Raw genomic sequence first — 20,410 nt, forward strand, 5'->3', positions numbered from 1 at the left:
GGACGGACGTAGGTCTGCGTAGAATAAGAAACTATAATTAAATACGCATATAAAATGCAATAAATTACGCAAATCATACGCATATTATACGCAAGTTGTACGCATACCATACGCAAAACATACGCGTTACATACACAAGATGTACGCATACCATACGCAATATACGCAAATGATAAGAAAAATATCAGCAGAAATCTAGGGTTTTTTTCACTAATCGTTTTTTCTTTATTAGAAGTTTAGTTTTATGATTTAAAGTTCCAAAGTATTTATTATAAAACGTTAGGGTTTGTCTTTAACTTATACGCAGAAAATAAGCGACATTTACACATAATATACACATTGTATACAAAATAAATTAGCAGAAAGAACGAATATGGTGTGATAAATATAATCTTTTATAGATACTTGGAATGATTTGATTTTATTTATTGGTTTCTTCAGCAAATACGCGTTGAATATCATAAAAATACGTAGTTCGTTTTATGTCATTGTAAGAATTTACGCACCTTTCTCTTTGCAGGTGAATCCTCCATGTTGAGCAAAAGAGATTGATGGATTTTTCAGAAAATTTTTTTTGCAGGAAGCTCGGGAGTGCTGGAGCGAATGGATAGAAATCTGGAATTTCGAAAATGTTAAAATTTTCCGCGTTTTTCGTTGTATTTACTGGGCGGGCCATCGGTCTTTTCATCTCTGAAATGACGAACGGGTCGGACCTTACTTGCCACATAGACAAACCATGCGTAATGAATTTATTCGCTGCCGAACACATTCTTGTGATCGGATTCCATATAGAATAATTTCTCATTGGCTGACTAGAAAAAAATAAAATACAAAATATCCGCTACTGTCGCGATTTTATTGTCCGGACTCTCCACTTAAACCTCCTCTTGGCTCACCGGCCATTCTACAGTTTTGATAATGGCATCGGCATCTCTTTCCACGAAAGCCCAATCTCCAGTATTGAAAACATACATGAAAGCCCCCGAGGGCCGTTATACGCTCCAGTATGAGAAGATACACCCTGCCAGTCTTCTTCAGTATTACCACGCCAAGACCATCTCTCAGGTACCGTTATTGAGGATCTTGATGAGTTTTATTGGCGAGTCGTAGTAAAGTCGTATGAATTCTGCAGCTAACGATAGCTGATCTCAAGGAGAAATCGGTCGCACAGACGGTCACCACTCTGCCTGCCGCCACTTCCGCCAGTTCCACAAGGACGGTGGCTTCAAGGCTTCTTGGAGGAGCGGGGAGTGGCGCAAGAGCCCTAAGCTTTTCCGGTGGGAATGGTACGGGCAAGGCCGCCTGCGTGGGCGGCAAGATTGGAGGGTCTGTGCCTACTACCTCGGGTTGGACTAGTTATTCATCAAATTCTGATTATTATGAGAGGGGGACGTACCTGGTCTTCAATGCTGGAGATACGCTTTACATTAGTGATCTTAATTCACCAGACAAGGTCTTTTTTTTTTTGGTCTTCCAATTACAAGTTCATCATTAATATTTGGTTTGTTAGCTTTTGTTGGTTCCTAATTTGTTTAGGCTTGCTGTTCCAGGATCCTATAAAATCTATTCATTTTGGAAATTCAAACCCTATGTGCCATGCATTTGATTCAAAGTCGGATGGACATGATTTGTTGATTGGACTGCAGAATGGAGATAGTAAGTTCAACATTTTCTATCTTGAGATGGTCCACTTAATTTTTTTTTTGTCTCCGACCCTCCTATTTTTGTTGCTGTTGCTGCCATCTTTCTCTCAATTTCTATGTTCCTTTCTCGGGCTTTGCAGTCTATTCAGTGTCATTCAGACAGCAGCTGCATGATGCTGGGAAGAAGCTTATTGGTGCTCAGCATTATAACAAAGATGGTGTGATGACCAACAGGTGTGTTCTTGTTCATGTTTTTACTGTTTATTGTCGACAAGTTAACTTTTCTGTCTTATATGTGATATGAGATGAAATATGAACCAGTATAAAAAAAAAGACCTACCTGATGAGGAGATCGGACCATGGAGAGTCTACTGTAGGAGAGGCCGACGATCTACGGCCGTGATTGAGTCGTTATATTTCTAGTTTTTCTTGTTTGCATGAGACTTATTTATGTTATTAATTTGTTCCCTGTTTTGCCCCTCTTAATTGTTTATGTTGTGGTTGTTATTGATGTGTATTGTTTTCAGTTATTTATTTTCTGTTTTGCCCTCTACTTATGTGATGTGTCATGGGTATTGTTGTCTTTTGGTTTTTCCCTTTGTTTGGGCCTATATATATGGCTCTCCCCTCATGTAATGTTATGATGATTATGTTATAAAATTTTGATTTTGTGTGATCTTGTTCTCTTGGGGAATTGAGAGTGTGAGCATGAGAAGTCTTTGGAGAAGGCAAAGCATCACCCAACAGCCTTTGGGCTCTTGGTTTTTATCTAGCCGAACGCCCAACCCCCATCTCCTGCACCAGCCGAGCATCTCCCACCTCCACTGGCAGCTCCTACAGTCCACAAAATTTTGCCTCAACACCAACAACAAACGCCCTTTCATTTTCTCTTATGACCCTTAATATTCCAACATTAAATGCACTTGAACCCTTGGTATTCCCAAGCATAATTAATGTAGAAATCAATTTGAATTTTCATTTAATTTGTAGGATTTCCAAACCACCTTTCTATCTTCCCAAGCAACCCTCATTAAGTTTCAACTTTTTCCTTTCCAAAGCCAAACATTAATTCCTCCACTTAGCCATGCACAATTAATTACAATTTAAAGCTTCTAATTAATTGGTCAAACTTCCCTTAATTATTTTTCCCTAATCCCTTGCCTACTCACTCCTCTTCCCATATACTGCCATTAATTCCCAAGCAATTTCCTAAGCTCCACTTAATGTTGCCTTAAATACCTTCCCCTTTCCCAAGTTGGCCGACCCCTTCCCCTTCCCTCTTCCACATCATTTCTTCTCCATGTGACTACTTTTCTCTCCCATATCAGCCACACTCAAAGGAGAAAATAGTGAGCATTCGCATTTAAATTCAGCCAACATCAAGGAGGAATCACATAGAAATCTGAAAGCATTTTGCAAGAGAAGCAAGTATATGAAGATAGCCATCAAGGAGTCCAACTACGTTATTATTGAGCTAAGTATCTAAACCATTCTTCTTAATTATTCTCCTCTTAGCCAGATACTTGGTTTGCCTTCCTTCTTGGTAACATCGTTGCAAGTTTGTTATTTTATCCCCTCTTAGTTGTACTTAAATTTGAGAGAAAGGACCACACTTGTATTGTTTTTTGTTGAATGTTGTGCTTGTGCCGATTTACATATGTTATGTCTCAATTATCTTATCCTTTGCAATGTCAAGCCATTGCATGCAAGTGTTCAAGTAACTTCACATGTTTCTAATTCAAATAGCCTATTGTTTTTACTATTTTGCAAAGTTTATGTTCTTGCGTTTTAATTAATTCTAACAAGAAATCGCTTTTTGCAGGACTTGATCATTCAGTCCTGCATCACTACCTTACTCTCGCATGCCATGATGCATATGATGAGCCTATAAGAAAAAAAGTCTTAGATGTATTTTTTGGGATAATTTTGCTGTTTATATGTGATAATAAATTAATAATGAAAGTTTTTATTATTAGCCAGATTTTGATTTTGTGGTATCTTGCAAAAATATAAGTACTTGTTATTGATAAAACTTTTCTTAAGTTATAATACTATTTATATTTGCACTAGCATACTTTATGAATATTAGATAATCTAGTAATTAGAAACCTATTTCTTGATTGTATTGGAGATTTTAAAACAAAAGAAAAAGAAGATTGGTGTTTCATACTATAGCCTTCTTTATAAAAGAAGTCTTTATTGATAATTTTAGCCTAATTGCTTTGATCTTCCTTAGATTATGTTTTCCTACTCATTATATTCATCCTATACTTTCAACATCTATGCTATCACCTAACTGCATTATACAAATTTTTTTGCTCTTTATTGTACATGCCCATATGACCTTAATTCATTTTTTTTTTCAGAACATTGCCTTGAGTTGGCATTACTAAAATATCTATTACTTTAAAAACAATAATTTATTTTCTTTTCTTCATGATTATAGGGCATCTATTTTGATTTTTTTTTACACCTAGCTTGATTTCATTGTGCATTCAATATTATCACTTTAGTCATGATTAGAGAAAAATTCCATCCTAGGTCATTTCAAGTTAAAACCACTTGAATTTAACTAGATTCCCATCTGAGTCCTAAACCAATGTGCATATAGAATTTGTATTGGCCTTCTCTCAAGAGAAAGGGGCATGCACCTTCATTAACAAATAGTTTTTGGAAATTGTGTATAACAATCACATTAGACATGAAATCATGATTGTGTTGTAATTGAATATTTATGTGCGTGTAAAGTTTTCCATTGGTTGGACATGAGCCAAAATGGTTTGAAATGAGAGAGGGGGGGGGGGGAGATTTTTTTGAATGGTGATGTAAGGTCTATATGATCTTCATTATGAAGACAACAACTTGATTACATGGTGGTGGATGTGTTATTTGGGTGGTGATGAAATATATATTCAGGTTTTCGATAAATTTGGTACAAAAATATCTAGGCTATCAAAGGAAAATTTTTGTTTGAAAAAGAAAGCGGAACTCTAGATTAAAGGTTTGGAATGTTAAGGAACTAATTATTATGATCATATGATTTTTGGATCAGTGGTTAAAAAGTTATGATATTGTTAATCTGATTGCTCACATCAAAATATTAGCTCTCTATATTGAAATTTTAGCTAGAGAATCATAGGATTATTGGGGAGTTGAGTTATTATAAAGTTATGATAAATGTGAAGGAATATTTAGGAGAGTTTTGAAGAGATTGTATGTATTTTTTATTTAAGAGAAGCTAGGCTCGTGATATTTAGATAGTAGATTATATGAAAATTATGTCGAAAAAGAGGATGAATAAGAGTATAAAAAAGATAATTAAATGTTAACCAAAGCTCTAAGAGATTAGCCACCAAGTATCACTGGAGAGTGGAGAAGCCACCATGCTTTTTCTATATGAACTTTAAGCATGCAAAAATAATTTTTATTCAAAAAATCAAAAGGTATAAAGCAATGTCCTATTTATAGATTTGTTTTTCAAATTTAGATAATTTAAAAACATCAGGAGCCAATAAATATTATTCTATGTTTTGATGATTAATATTAATGAAAAAAAAAATAAAAAAAATGAAAAAAAGAGAAATAAAATAAAATTTAAAGCCTTTAAATATATGAAATTTTGGATTTGCTAAACAAGATAAGTAGAGTGGTCCTAAAATCAAACAATTTATGAAATTTTTATTTCCTTAACTGGTAAGGCGCACATTCCCATAAAATAACCTTAATTTGAGCTTCTTTATTATTCTTTCATAAATTTAAAGTGATTATTGGTCATCTATGATCTTGTATGAAGAGATGTACATGATAAACTAGTAAAATCTTGATATAGAGCTTTAGTTTGTGATCTTATCATTGACCTTTGTCATGGTGTAATATCAACTCCATCGAACCTCAAAGAACTCTACTATACAGAGATAAAGTCTATGTTCATCAACAAAATTTGGTGCAAGCTTCTCTATATCTTTTTTTGCTTCTCTATAACTTTTTTGGTCATCCAAGACTCCTTAGAAGGAGGTTGGATTTTTCATTTGACCAAGAACTAGGTGATGTTCTTGTTGGTGGGTATAGTTGTTATGAAATGATGTCATTATTATCCAAAATTTATATGGCATGAGAAGACGCAAATTTGGACTTGTGCCCATGCAATAAAATTATATTGCAAATATTGAGGTTTAATTTATTAACAAGATAGTATATCCTCAATGTTGAAAATAGGATTTATTTACATGTTAGATAGCAATTCAAGGAGATAAGTCGTTGATCTAAATTTTTTATGAATTTTGAATGGGCTACAAGCTGTAGCATGAAGTTTACTATATTTGGTGAGATAATGTTCAGGGATAATTTGAATTAAGATATGATTTATTTCATTATATTTATTAGAAAGACACTTAGAATTTACTTTGTTTGTATATTTATTTAACTTAATTATTGCTTTACTTGGTCATCTAAATATTTAAAATTTGTGCAAAGGTTAATGCTGCATCTAAAACTGAATGATGGGGAATAACTACTAAATTAGTAAATTTCTTTGGGTTTCAACCAAAATACAATTTTGAAAGATATTTTTTGGGTTCTAAAAATAGTGTTATTATATGCAAACTTAGAAGTAAGTTGATGCAAGTCTCGAGTGTTAATATTTTAACCTATTAAGCACCTCAGCAAATTACCTAAGTATCTGTTAATAATTTGTGTTTGACCATCTATTTAAAGGTGAAATGTGGTTGAAAATTTAATTTTGTTTTAAATGGGTTTCATATCATTTTCTAAAAATATGATTAACATCTTTGTTTAACATTATTGTTGATGTTAACTCATACGGTAACAATTTGCTTGAAGAAAAGTTTCATTATATGGTAGGTATTATTAGTTTTTGAGCATAGAAAAAAATGTTTCATTATGGAGAACTTATCAATAACCAAGAAAATACTATCATTCCTATGAGTTCTTGGCAGTCATAAATTGAAATTCATGGAAATGTCACCCCAAGGTCGATAAGGGATTGGGAGAGCAATATATTTGCTAGCTTTTTATTTTGTTGTTTTGGTAAGTTTTTAAGTGAGATAATAAGCAATAACAAATTCAATATCTCTTTCTAGGGAGGACCAAAAATGTTTTTATGCTTCTAGCTCAATGGTTTTATGCTTGCTTAAAGTGTTTCGTTATACCCCAGAATGAAGCTAAATTATGAAAATTCTTTAAAAAATGATTTAGAGATACATAGCTTATTTTTTGGATAAAGATAGTAATGAAGAATAAGATAAAGGATAGTTAGAGACTAGAGTAAGAGATTTATCTAGACGACCATGATTAAAAAATGAAAATCAGGCAGGTGGTATATTCATCCTTTACTTTTAAAAAGCTAGAATTTGTGATTCTTAATGGGATGATTAAAGTGACTTGTGATAAGGCATTGACAGTTTATTCTCTATATTTAGCCTATGTTTCAGAATAAAAGAATAGTTTTAAAGAAATTCAATTCATCATACTTTTGATTAAGTTTTATTTAGGTGCTGATAAATTTACGGGCATAATGGTAAGAAAGTAGGATAAATTCATTGTGTAGTGGATAGTATATCCAATGTTTTAGGGATTAGATAATGATATAAAATTCTGTTTTATTAGTTGATTAACATGGGTTCTCTGATTTAATTTCTCATTGAAATAAGCAACATGTTGATTTTTTTAACTAAGTACACCTATGTCGATTCCAGAGGCATCACAAGAGTTCATAAAAACTTCTAATTTTGATGTTGGCTACATCATAATTGAGTCACCTTAGATGGTTTGGATGCATAAAACTTTGGCCTTCCGATGACTCGGTTAGGAGAGTAGCTGTATTGGATTTGACCTATTTTAAGAAAGGTAGATGTCGACCTAAAAAAACATGTCTAGAAATTATTTGAAATGACATTTTTTTAATTAAATTTAAATGAGAATTTGACTCTTAACTGAAAACAATTGAGAAAAAGGATTCACTTAGCTGACCCCACGTAGTGGGATAAATGCTTGATGTTATTGTTGTTATTGTTGCTACTATAGATGAAAATAACATCAATCAATGTCATGAATATTATGATCATTGGATAATCTATTGGGCATAACTAATCATTCATAACACGAGTATCTACACATTTCTTCAAAATTCATCCTTTTTTGGTTTTAGATGAACAAAACAAAATATGGACTAAGGCTTTCTTGTAAGAAGCCCTTCTTAAAGGTGTCGTTTACTCGTCGTTGTAATTTTGTATGTTCAGTATGGTTCATCTTATAATGCGGTAGGTTAGCTAGTTGTGAACCTATGATGAAGTCAATGGTATGCTGAAAGTCTCTCTTTGGGGTTGGGTCATCAAGTAAATTATTCGAGATTATATTAGAGAACTCATAAAGAAGATTAGAGATCACAGTAGATATGTGAGTTTTTGAAGAGGTGTGAATGATTTCCTTAACATTGGATAAGTACTTGCGTATAGTCCAGATAAAATTTTTTTCTCAACATTTTGAAACATAAGTGTTTAATATGGATCATAATAAGGTGAGATAAGTTAGTAGGGAAGATTTCTAGGGCTATGGGTGACGACATGGGGAGGGGGTTCAATAATTATAAGCTGATGTTTAGCTATTTTATATGGGCAATTATAGGTTTAATGTTAGAAGTGATTTTATGTGGGGGGAAGTATAGCCTTTTTCTCTTATGATTTAATTGGGTGTAGCTTGATGGTAATATTATTTAACTTATACATAAGTATTTTGAGAACTTTAATGAATCAATATTCTATTTGAAAGCCAGGGTCTATCTAATAAGATCTGGGCAATGTTCATGGGTAAAAATTACACTGTTTCTAATCCTCATAATTACAAATCTTAGTTGGAACAAAACATCTTGAAGTCATTGATAAAGATATGTGATTAATGAAATGGCTTAGGGTGAGGTTCGAGTTTTAGGTTTCTTTGAATAAGGGCATCGATATAGATAATATTCATTACACTCCTACCATCTATAACAATTTTTTATCTCTTTCCATTATAAGTGGCTATCATTGAAAAAAATATTTCTTCAATGCTAGTCCTTTCAAAATTTTTTTAGTCATCGAAAACATCTCATAACAACAACGAGTGTCTCACAAATCATCTTTGTTTTTTGAAAGAGGGTCATCATCCAAAAATTCCACATAATTTTTATGTTCAAAGGACTCAACATCTTTTAAAAATAGGATTTTTGTTGTGCAGTTGTTAACATAACTCTCTTTTTGACATTTAAAATAAATAATATCATTTGCGCTCTTATGATTGGGTTTAAGAAGAGTTTTGGACTGGGGAGTACTAGTGGTTAATTAGATAGTGAATGTCAAGGTCGATGATCTACATTTAAACTTATATGTGGAAGTTGAATAAGATAAGTTCTTAGGTTTCAAAGAGGGTATCAATTTCTTTTATTTTTCAATCAAATCATTAGAGCAAAGTAAAAAACATCTTGTAAAGTCACAGATCATGTAATTCAACTTCATTCCTGATTTCCGGTTGGAGTCCAATGACAAACATATTGACAAATTGCCAATCAAGGCCGGCGCAAATTTGTTCTTACTAGGAGGGACTTGTTGGTTTTCATCCAATCAACCACAGACATAGTTTATTGTTTGATGGTCAACATGGTACTATCTAAATGTTTGTCATAAAACCTAGGATAATATTTGGCCTTTAAATTTTTTTTTTTTCATTTCAACCTAAGTCCATTGGCTTCCATCTTTCCTAAATTTTTTTGGCTAAAATATTAGTTCAATATATTTTGTATGCCTTATAAATTTCATTATAATAAAATTTGTTTGCTAATAATCATTCATATTGTATCTTTGTAAAAAATCTCTATTTAGGTCAAGCAATTTAGGAAATTATTGGGATCATGGATTTCATTAAAAGTTTGAACCTTAATTTTTATTTTTGATCAAGGATTATTAAGAACTCTAAAGCCTTGTCTATGTTGATTTGTTGTACTGGAAGGCTTCTAAATTTATTATTCCTAGGTTCAATCTCAAGTTGAGTGTAAAACCTAATAGTTAAGTTTTGTTATTGATCTTAAAAAGTTTAAAATATATTTTGAGACATTAAAATTTTCATTGATAGAATCTAATTCTATTTTTGTGATTGTTGGAACTTATTCACATTATTTTAATATTCTTCACATTATTCTAACATGGCAGCTTTAGGAGACATGCTAATAAATAATGCGTAGTAGTTTTTTTTAGTAATGAGTGATAAAAAGATTAGAGAAATATTTTGGATGAGAGAGAGTGAAAGATAATATATGTGCATAATAAAAAAGAAATTGAGATTAAGAGAACTTCCAAGAGGGGAGGGGGTACAATATTACGTACGTCCCAATTTCTTCTTTGATACTTTAGATCTTTATGATAAATTTCTATTTAGCCTTAAAAGAATAAAGTTTAGCATAATATATTCTAATGCATACAAAAAAAAAAAATTTTAATCATTTTTGAATTTTACAAATCAAGTAATTTTTTTCTAATATTATTAAATGCACAAAATAGATAGAATTTAAATGTTGATTAGATAAATATATTTTGTAGTATTTTATCTTAATTTAATTTATGGCAAGACTTCTATTTGTGCACACGTATTTTATGTAAAGAATCTAAAGAAAATTTTAGGTTATGGTATGTTTAAACAAATATTTGGTTGTCTTTTTGTTGGTAGTAATAACTTGGAAAATTTTTTTTTTATAGAGTAGCCAAATGATGTAGAATATGTAAGTGATCCTATCACTAGAGAAAAAACACATAAAGCTCAAGCCATGAAGAGCAAGCACATTTGAAGAAGTGATTTATTTTTATATATTTTCATGTATTTGATATTGCGAGTGTTATGTGGACTACATAGTTGTTATGTGGACTACATAGTGTTATAATCTACTTTGCTAGCGGTCAATGTGTAACACCCCACAGTACCCCTTAACAGTAAGGTAGAGTGTAACAAGAATAAACATACATTTTTATCACTAAACATCTCATTATGATTTCATTACATTAAGACTTCATATAAAAGATTATATAAACTTCAACTAATACTATAAATGAAGCATGTACCAATTTTCAAGTTTCATCCAAAACCCAGTACAGAGCCACTAAGGAAAACCAAATAATTTCAAAGTAATACATGTCCAATTTGCTTTCATACCTTGAAAATTAAACTAACTAACAAAAGGTAACCTAACATGAAAAGAAGAAACACTTGCATAAATTAGCTTGCGTCAATCTTCTCTTTTCCCTTTCCTGTAACAACAGCCAGAAGAAAGTTCTGGTGAGCTATGAGGCTCAGCAAGTAATGCAGAATTAATTAGTAATAAAAATAATATAACATAAATAATTACAACTTTGAAAATTATTATTGAAACATTACAAGTCTTGATCAATATTATGCTTTGCTATCTTTTGAATCTTTGTTGAATATAAATTTTTATGTGAAAGATTTGGCTATATTTTCATAACATTATTCAATGGAGCCCAGGTAAACCTGGCATTATTGCCATTGAATTATATAGAAGTCCCTTTTACCTCTTTTGGGGTCCCTTTTGCCCCACCTGCTATGCAGGCTTCATAATTCTCTGGGGTCCCTTTTGCCCCTGGGGTCCCTTTTGCCCCACTTATCATGTAGTTCTGATATGGGAACCCTTTTGTCCCAACTACAATGATAAGGTATACATTATTCATAGCCAAACTTTACATTAATTTAGTATTCAACATTCTTTCATAATTCATATCATATCAGTCTTCATTATCATTTATGATATATCTTGTGTATAAGTAATATGCATAAATTTTCAAGAAACTTTAAATTCCTCCCAACATTCTTACATAGAACCATTAGAATGATGTAACCAAACCTTATGTGAACTTATATGATAGCAAAATGTATAAGTAGTAGATCATATTCAAAAGCTTGGAGAAAACATTTTAAAGAAAATAAATTCATCATAACACATAACTTTCTTTAACATTAATTTGGCATTACTTACTTGATGATTTTCCTCCAATTCTCTACCACGAACTCTTTTACAATTGTAAGTCACTCCGAAGCTTTCTCTTTGCATAATCAGATAAATCTAAGACATCACAAGATAAAATCTCCTTAAGACTTTCACTATTAATTGGAATTTGACAACACTGCCATAAGAACCAACTTCTATTGTCCTCGCTATTTTAACCTCTTACTTTTCCTTCATTGTTTCTGCCATTAGATTGCATATCTACACAGATTTATAATTCTTCATATATTTTTAAAGCAAATCTCTAAATCTTGATAACAATCTCTAATAAACTTCTTCAATTACCTGACGTACTAACTTTGCTGATACTTCACACGTTCATAAAAAAAAACCCTTATTCAATTTCTCTTCTTGATTCCAATCTCCACGGCTGCTATGCTTACCCGATTCTTCATGTATTGAACCGATTACTTCTTTGCTCCTTGCACTATACCGAGAATTCTACTCAGCCTTCACTATGCCGCCCTTTGCAAATCACTGTGCCGAACTCCTTCGCTGGCTTTGCGTGAAACAGAACAGAGAAATCTCTGTTGGCTTGCAAACTTCAAACATAAGAATAAATGAGAATGGGCCCACACGCTTACGTAACTGTTATTATCCTCACATCCTTTAATAACACCTTTTCAGGAATAGAGATATATCTACTTTTATTTAATACTTATCCATTGGAAAAATTCATTTCCAAATCATATGGTTGCCGTGAACTGCTATCTTATTTACACTTTTAGAGAAAGCATCTCTTTAGAATTATGACAGAATTATGGCTTATCAAAGTAAATTACTTGACTGTACATCTTTTACTATTATTTACTTAACTATTATACTTTTATTAATTACAATTAGTCTTAATTTAACAACTGGTGGTTAGTAAACTTTAAATGAAATTTTAAAAGTATAATTAAATAAATTTATATTATTCATACCTGAATTTTGGGTATTACACAATGTGTATAATTTTCTTTGTTAGTGCTTAATGTGTTTGGTCTATGTCATGATAAAAGATGCAAGGGTTGGCTATACTAGTATGCAAAAGTGAAGTGGTTATAGGTGGTTTCTAGTGGGCCCAAGCAAAGGTTGGCCTTGCCTTTCTTTCATTTTCCCTCTTTATTTTGAATTTAAATGAAGGGATGTATCTTTATGTGGTTTCAGTTGTATTGAATATTCTAAGATTGAAATGAAGTGATAAATTTTGTTTGCTATATGTTTTGGAGAGAATTCCATGTGGCTTGGTGGCTGGTCATACTCAAGGAGATTGGGCGATCTCCTTGAATGTCTACTTTGGTGAGTAGGTTTTCATCCTCCTACACTTTTCTTTGCTGCCATCTTCTTGTTTGTGTTCTAATTTTGATAATCCATTTTAGAAAAATTCTAAACCTTATTCCATCCACTTTAATAAAGGAAAATTTCCATTGTTTGGGTTGGCTTAGTTTTCTAAAATTGTTGGACCACGTTCCACTATTTGAAGGATTTGATCATTTTAAGTTGTACAAAACGACAACAAAATCTCCAAATTTTTAGCGCACATAGACTTTATTACCCTAATTTATTTGGGTTGTTCTCGTCCAATTTATGGAAATCTACTAAGTCCCAATTATATTTTTTGCTTGCTATTTCAATGATATAGTTTGTTTTCAATGAGCAAAATAACCAAATAAAATATCAAAACTCTACAAAAAAAATCTACAAACTTCCCGATCCCATCTAATGGATATTTTCGAACAATTTTAAGAATAATTTCTAAATTCCTCCTGATCTATCGAAATCCACATTCAAATCTCCAACCTTGGCCAGTTTAGGATAAAACTGACCTATACTAGTTTCAAAGCACAATTGATCAACCAAATATTTTCCAACTCTTATCGAATCTCTAGAATTAAAGGATACACCCTTTCCTACAAATCAAGTACAATTTTGCTTGATTTGGAGTTATGGAGAGAAAGAACCATTAGGAAGAAGATTTATAATCTATTATGGGTAGATTGTAGGAATTGTGGCTTACTATATAAACTCCTTAAGTCATCTTCACTTTTACATTAACTCCAAATTAATCTTAATTTTTCTAATTATCTTAAAAGAATCGCCCCATCCACCAATGGATCACATCAGTGATCTAAGCCCCACCAGCCCACTCTCATCATGTAATTGTTTAAAAATTTTCTTTATTGAATAAACTATCAAATAAAAAAAATTAAAGCCTCGAGATAGTAATAATAAGTTTTCTTGAAGAAGCAACAAATCTTAGTTGGAGATGCTTAATTCTTTATGTTTTCAAAACATAGATCCTACTACAAAAAGTTTAAATTTGTGCGTGAGGGACTTATGCCTTCAAAGTCCTTTACTTTGACTTTTTTGGAGCCCTTGGCTCTACTACCAATATAATGTAGAGTCAGCAGGTTCCTTATGATGAAGATAATAAATTAATTGGTGTTGAAACGAGTATTCCATGCGAGGGATGTGGGGAAATATTTGGGATTGTTTTAAAGAGTTTGGATGTATTTGTGGGTAGAGAGAAGCTAGGCTCGAGATATGTAGAGGATGTGAAAATTGTATCTGAAAAATAAAAGAATAAGGGTAAGGGAAAATAACCAAGGACTCCCGAAAGCTCAAGGATCAGTCATCAAGCAGGATTTATTGGATAGTAGAGTTGCCATTAAGTTTATCCACACAAAATTTGCTTAAGCGAAAAACAATTTTTGTTCCACGAGTCAAAAAGTATAAATGTCCTATTTATAAGTTTCTTTTCAAACCTAGACAATTTTGAAAAGTCTGAGGTTCTAATAAAAACATTGTTATATTGATTGATGAGTTATCTTAATATAAAATGAAAGAAAGTAAGAGACAACAACAATAACAACTACATCAAGCCTTTATCCAACAAGTGGGATCAACTACATGAATTTTTTTTTTCATTGTGTCCTATTAAGACTCAAATTCTTACTTGAGACTAATAAAAAAGTTATTTCTAATACTTTCTAACCAAGTCTTTTTAGGTCTACCTCTACTTTTTTGGCATAGACCGGATCTAATACATCTACTCGTAATTGGGTCATCGGAAGGTCGATGTTTTATGTGACCAAACTATTTAAGATGACTCTCTCTAATCTTATGTGCTAGGAGCCACTTTAACCTTTTCACGTATATACTCGTTTTGCATTCTATCTTTAAGGCTTCGTTTAGGACGACTTTCTTTCGATTTCTTAAAGCGGTTTTTTAGTATAAAAAATTAATTTTTGTACTAAAAAGCTGCTGTAAGAAGCAGTAGGAAAGTCGTTCCAAACGAAGCCTAAGTTTAAACCACACATCCACCTTAGCATCCTCATCTTTGCAACACTAAACGTTATTTTATACTTCTTTTTTACTGGTCCACAAAAGAAAATAAGAGAAAGAAAATAAAGTGCAAAGCTTTTAAATATATTTAAATTCGGATTGATTAAATAAGATAAGTGGTCTTAAAATCAAGTTTTATGAAGATTTTTATCTCATTGATTGGTATGAATCATATACCCATGAAGGGATCTTGATTTAAACTTCTTAATATTTTCCTTTGATTTTAAAGTGATTATAAGTCTCAGCTGTGGGCTTGCATGGAGAGTTGTAAATGATAAAAGACACAAATCTTAATGAAGAGCTTTGATTGGTGACCCTATCATTGACTTTTATCTTGGTGCTGCAACAAATGATGGAAAGTTACCCTCGTATGGTTGGGGTTCTTATTTGTTGTTCTCTTTTGAGGAATGACCTTTGGATTGAGTTTGGACTGGATAAAAATTTTCTCATGCATGCCCTCTATAACTAAAAGATCGGTCATCATCCATTTGGTTTTTTTTGAAATGAAGTGTTGCCATTCACCTCATTCCTCTTACAACACTTTCAATGCTTAACTTTTGCATCTTGGATTGGATAGCTAAGATGACAATGTTGTCCTCACTTTTGGGATAAACTAGAATGCTATTAAAAAGAACGAGCTCACCATTTTGGTAGTTTTTGTCTACCCAATCTTTAATAATTAAAGAATCCTTAGTTGATATAATGACCAACAAAGAAAAATGAATTTAAATTGGGACAATTTATTGTGTAACACTTAGGATTTGCGGATTTAGACAACTAAAAGCGACTTTTATTTATAATACTATCATCTAAAACTTTAAGAGAGCAACAAAATTATGAACTTTCATTGTCAATGATTTGTTAAATTTTTAATGCTTTTGGTTGAAGTATTACAAAGCATTTGATGCTATCAAATATTTCTGTATTTTTATTTTTATTCGAACAATAGTATGTTTTATGTTCTTTTCTTTTTTTAGCTATCTAATGATGGGAAAGCATCCAATGAACATGGTAGGTTGTGCATGGGGCTTGGTAGACTTTTGGTTTGCTGGCTCGATTGGTCCTTGGCTGCTGTTAGTTCACGGGTTGGCTGTTTTGGGGCCTATGGTGATGTATGGAGAAGGTTGGAGTTGAGCTCATTCTCTTAGTTGCTTGAGCTGATGTCTAGTAGCTCATTAATGTTCTAAAGGTAAGCTCATAAAGTTGGATTCAATTTTGGAGTGGACTTGTCCCTTCTCCTTCCCCTTTCTTCTTGTCTCTTGGGAAACCATGGCTTGTTTTTGTGCTGGCTGAATTCCGTGCCTTGGATTCCACGGTTGGCTGCTGTTTCCGAGCATTGTCTCCTTGGTTCCCACTGTGGCTGTTGGTTTTCCAAGCTGGGGGTTTTCCCGTGGCTTTTGATGCCTTGGTTCCGTGCGGTTCCTTTGGTTCCCGTGGTTGCTCCTTCGGTTCCTGAGCTGGGCTATTTTCAGTAAAAAGCAAATGGGGAAATTCCATGATTTGATGCTTAGGATCTTGTGGAAATTAATTAAAGTGGTTGTTGGTATTCTTCTATCTTGCCTATAAATATGAGATGTTTTTGTAAAGAAGAGTAGTTGATTATTGTGAGCAAATTTGCTATTGACCTGCGGGTTATTGGAAAAGCTTGCGAGCTTGTTCCATTCTTCTTCTCATCCCCTCTGGAAATCTTGCGAGCTCTTTCCACCCTTCGTCTTGGCTTCTAACCTCTTTCGTCTCTCCGCAAGTTCCACTCCATCTGTATCCTTCTTCTTGAGCTTTCGTGGTGATTGTTGGCTGACTTGGAAGCATCTGTTGGAAGAATTAGACGTTCTTGCAGTGGTTGACCATCGGTTTGCTAGCCTTATGCACTTATCTTATTTAACCTATAATTCGATGCATGTGAGGGACCCGCTCTGACGGTTGTCTGAAGATAGCGTTGTTTTTATTTTCTTTGTTTCTTAAAAGTCTCTTCGTGTTTTCTTGTTGGATTTTGAGTATTTTAGTTGATTACTTCTATTTTAATAGAGTCTGGTTTGAGTTCTATCCATTGTTCTCTTTGTTTCAGTTTTCTTACTCTTGTGCTTACATCAGCATTGTTAATGTTTCAGTGTTAATTTTGTAAATAAAGAAGATTATGATTTTACACAAATAAAATTTCCGATAAATTGACCAAAGATTTACTATGTTGACACAAATAAAGCACAATACTGACCATTGGAACACAAATGAGACTCTTTGCTAATACTGGAAACATGCATATCAAACTAGATCAGCCACTATCATTACGAGGACACCCCATTTGGCGCTTTGTCTGCATTGAAACGGAATCTTGGGGCTATTTTGAGAATTTTCCCAAAGAGCACATCCTGTTTGGCGCTTTGTCTGCATTGAAACGTAATCTTGCAGAAAACTTAACCATTCTGCTGAACATCACTGATTCATTATCTAAACTTTGAGAACAATCTTAATTTAATGAACCTTTTGTTTTTCTGTATGTAATTTATCTGTTGTCACATGCGTATGAATTGTATAACAGACAAAAGATTATGGCTACACACAACCTCCCTAAAAAAAAGTTTAATTGTGAATATTGTTATTAAATTTTCAAAATTCGATTTGATGAATTGCATTTGCTGTCCTTGTGTGTGTACTCTATCTCTCACTTTCTTTTTTGGGTGTGCGGAGGGACAAATGCAAGCACTTCAGCTTATGTTATTACTCCACAAGTCTTCAGAATTGTCAGTTATAGAGGCTGTTGTCACTCTCCGTCTCTAGGTTATTGTTTCTTATATCTTGCTGAATGAGGGCACTTTAAAGCTAGCTATTGTTGTATTTGCAGAATTGGATTGGTTGGGTGATAGCACTCTTTTATCTGCATTATGGCACATTGGGCAAAGTTTTGGTTTGTTTTCTAGGCTTGTTAAAAAGCAAAATATTCCTACTTCTGAGATGAAGCTTGTTGCTCTTATGAAGTTTTTTTTTTTTTGTATGCTTCCTTATTTCTTATTAAGCTCATTCTTTACTTACTAACAAACAGTTATCATTTTTATAGAAGATTTACTATTTTTACTTTCTACAGCCAATGCACTTGTGTTGCTTGGGTGCCTGATGGTGATGGTGTTTTTGTTGCGGGGCATTCTGATGGAAGCATTTATGTGTATGAAAAAGTGTGCACCGAAGTAGTTCATGACTCATAGGGCATTACTTTTTTATCATTGAAACTTATAGATTTCCATATGTTAAAATTTCTTTTATTATTTTTCAGGGTAAGGATGTGACCGCTGATTGTTCATTTCCTTCTGTCAAGGATCAAACTCAATTTAGTGTTGCACACTCACGTTCAAGTAAGGTACTAGAATTATATTTTTGAACTTGGATCTGTAAGCTAATTTTTGACCTACTTATGATTATGCATAAATCTTGAAAAGTTTATCATGTATATTATATTGTACTAGGAAGAAATTTCATTATCAGCTAATTAAATTGTTGATAAATGACCAAGTGCTCATTTTAAAAACAAATGGTTATTTTTTTCTTTAGAGGAGAAAGAGTTTAGCGGTGCTGATACTGTTTCTTGATTAATGATGTATGTGGTAAGGGGTCAATTGAGATTTTTTTTTAAATTTTAATTTATTTTGTTTATATTTTAGCATGAAACCAGAATATCTTTGTTTTTATTAGCATGCACTTGCTGTTTAAAAAAATAACAAAAAATATGTTTGAAGTGTGTACTCAAGTCAATAGCTCCTCATTTTGGTTCTGACATGGGCACCTTGTTGAAGAGCTCCACAGGAGGATGTTGCTTTCCATGGTCAAGATGCACATAGGAGTTTTGTCAAGAACCATGTGTTCAATAAGGAATATATGTTGGTGTGATGTGTGTCATTGCATCGAAATGGTGATCATTTAGCTTTAGCTTGTGGTATTGCTGAAGGCTATATTGTGGGATCTGAATTTGTTCATAGATGATACTCGACCTTACTAAGAGATAATCTTTAAGTGAGAGCTAGGAAGTCAAATGGGGTTGAGTATGGAGAGTAAGAGTCCTGAATTTATTGTACGTAAGAAATACTAAATCTAGAAAACTCAAAAAGTGCCAAAAGATGTAAAAGATTCGAAAAGATAAAAAAGATGTCTCTTCACCATTTATTTATAAGTCTCGGAGAGCTATAGGAAAAACTACACCTATTAAGGCAAAAAATAGTAAAAATTACAATGTATAATATGAATTATTATGGTCTGTTATAACATGTGGCCTAGTGATTAAACTCCACTTAGATCTATGCTTATAGCGTGGCCTTCGGTTTCTTGGTGAGTCATTTATGCGAGTCTTAATGAGCAAGTTTCTTGGGCAAGTCCTGGCAGTCTTAACGTATATAGTGAGTTTTTGAAGGCAAATCCTCTGGACATTGTGGCGAATCCATTGATATATGATTCAAAATCATGGAAGCTAATGGGCGAGTCCTACTTGATAGAAAAAATCGCAAGCTGAAGACTGCCTTAACCTAGGAATTGTAACCATGGCTTTCGACGTGTGTGTTTTTTGTAGTTGGACTGGAATGCTAGCAGTAGCTGAGCTGCCATGTCGTGGATGAACAATTCCTATTAAGATAAGTGACATCTAAGGCTCATGTGAGTCTAGGTGAGTCCTTTTGGGAGGCTTACTGAAGATGATGACTCCTCAATCCAGTTTGTTGTGATGAGTCTTCTCGTTATGACATCACTGGGAGAATGGCTATGGATTTGCGGATTAGCACCAACCAGCTTGTTGGGCAGTTACTTTTCCTCATGGTGAGTGCTCTTTCTAGAAGTGTGACTGTTTGGGTCGATTCTATACTAGTACACATTTAGTTTTTGACTTGATCTTTAAAAGGCGAGTTATGAAAATGATAAGTGAAAACAATCATTTATTGCCATCACTAAATAGTAAAATTGAAAGTAGTAGTTACTGCCCTATTGTTACTAAAGTCTTGAGTATCGTACATATTTCTCATTATACCTTTGATTTTGCCTCGTGCATTATCATAAGCTATAAGCTGAAGCTTGAGGGGTGTGATGATGCCACATTATCTTCTCCAACCTCCTACACTTGTAACTGACTCTCTTAAAATGGCGTATTTGGACCCTGCCAAGTTAGCTGAGTTGAGTCTCAAGAGATTAAAAAGTCTATTTTTCATAGGTGTTGGCTAGAGGAGGGTGAGAATAAATCTAATTTGTTGGATAGTTGAAAAGAGGTAGTGGCTATATAGGCATGCGTGCCTATTGGCCCAGGTCGAGTGGACCAATAGCACTCATGCCTGAGCAGGCGGAGAGGGTAGAGGTGAGAAGTGTGGCGTTGAAAGTAATACTTCTTTCCAATAGCAACATACTGATAGGGCTC

General features: G+C 33.1%; 1 protein-coding gene across 4 annotated transcripts in view; it reads left to right on the plus strand.

Moving 5' to 3' along the window:
* Nucleotides 1-824: 824 nt before the first annotated feature.
* LOC110114667 (dystrophia myotonica WD repeat-containing protein) overlaps nt 825-20,410 on the plus strand; it is a 53,536-nt gene continuing 33,950 nt past the window's right edge. For 2 of the 4 annotated variants that reach the window (XM_028693565.1, XM_028693566.1), the window contains exons 1-6: nt 825-1,065; nt 1,133-1,453; nt 1,551-1,656; nt 1,784-1,877; nt 18,110-18,197; nt 18,296-18,379. In XM_028693565.1, coding sequence (XP_028549398.1) covers nt 919-1,065; nt 1,133-1,453; nt 1,551-1,656; nt 1,784-1,877; nt 18,110-18,197; nt 18,296-18,379 — 840 coding nt within the window. In that variant the 5' untranslated portion in view covers nt 825-918. The remainder of the gene's footprint in view (nt 1,066-1,132; nt 1,454-1,550; nt 1,657-1,783; nt 1,878-18,109; nt 18,198-18,295; nt 18,380-20,410) is intronic. The other 2 variants (XM_020847616.2, XM_020847617.2) reach the window with 2 other exon arrangements.

This window comes from Dendrobium catenatum, unplaced genomic scaffold (assembly GCF_001605985.2).
Source record: "Dendrobium catenatum unplaced genomic scaffold, ASM160598v2 fragScaff_scaffold_323, whole genome shotgun sequence".
In the NCBI taxonomy this organism is placed as follows: domain Eukaryota; kingdom Viridiplantae; phylum Streptophyta; class Magnoliopsida; order Asparagales; family Orchidaceae; genus Dendrobium; species Dendrobium catenatum.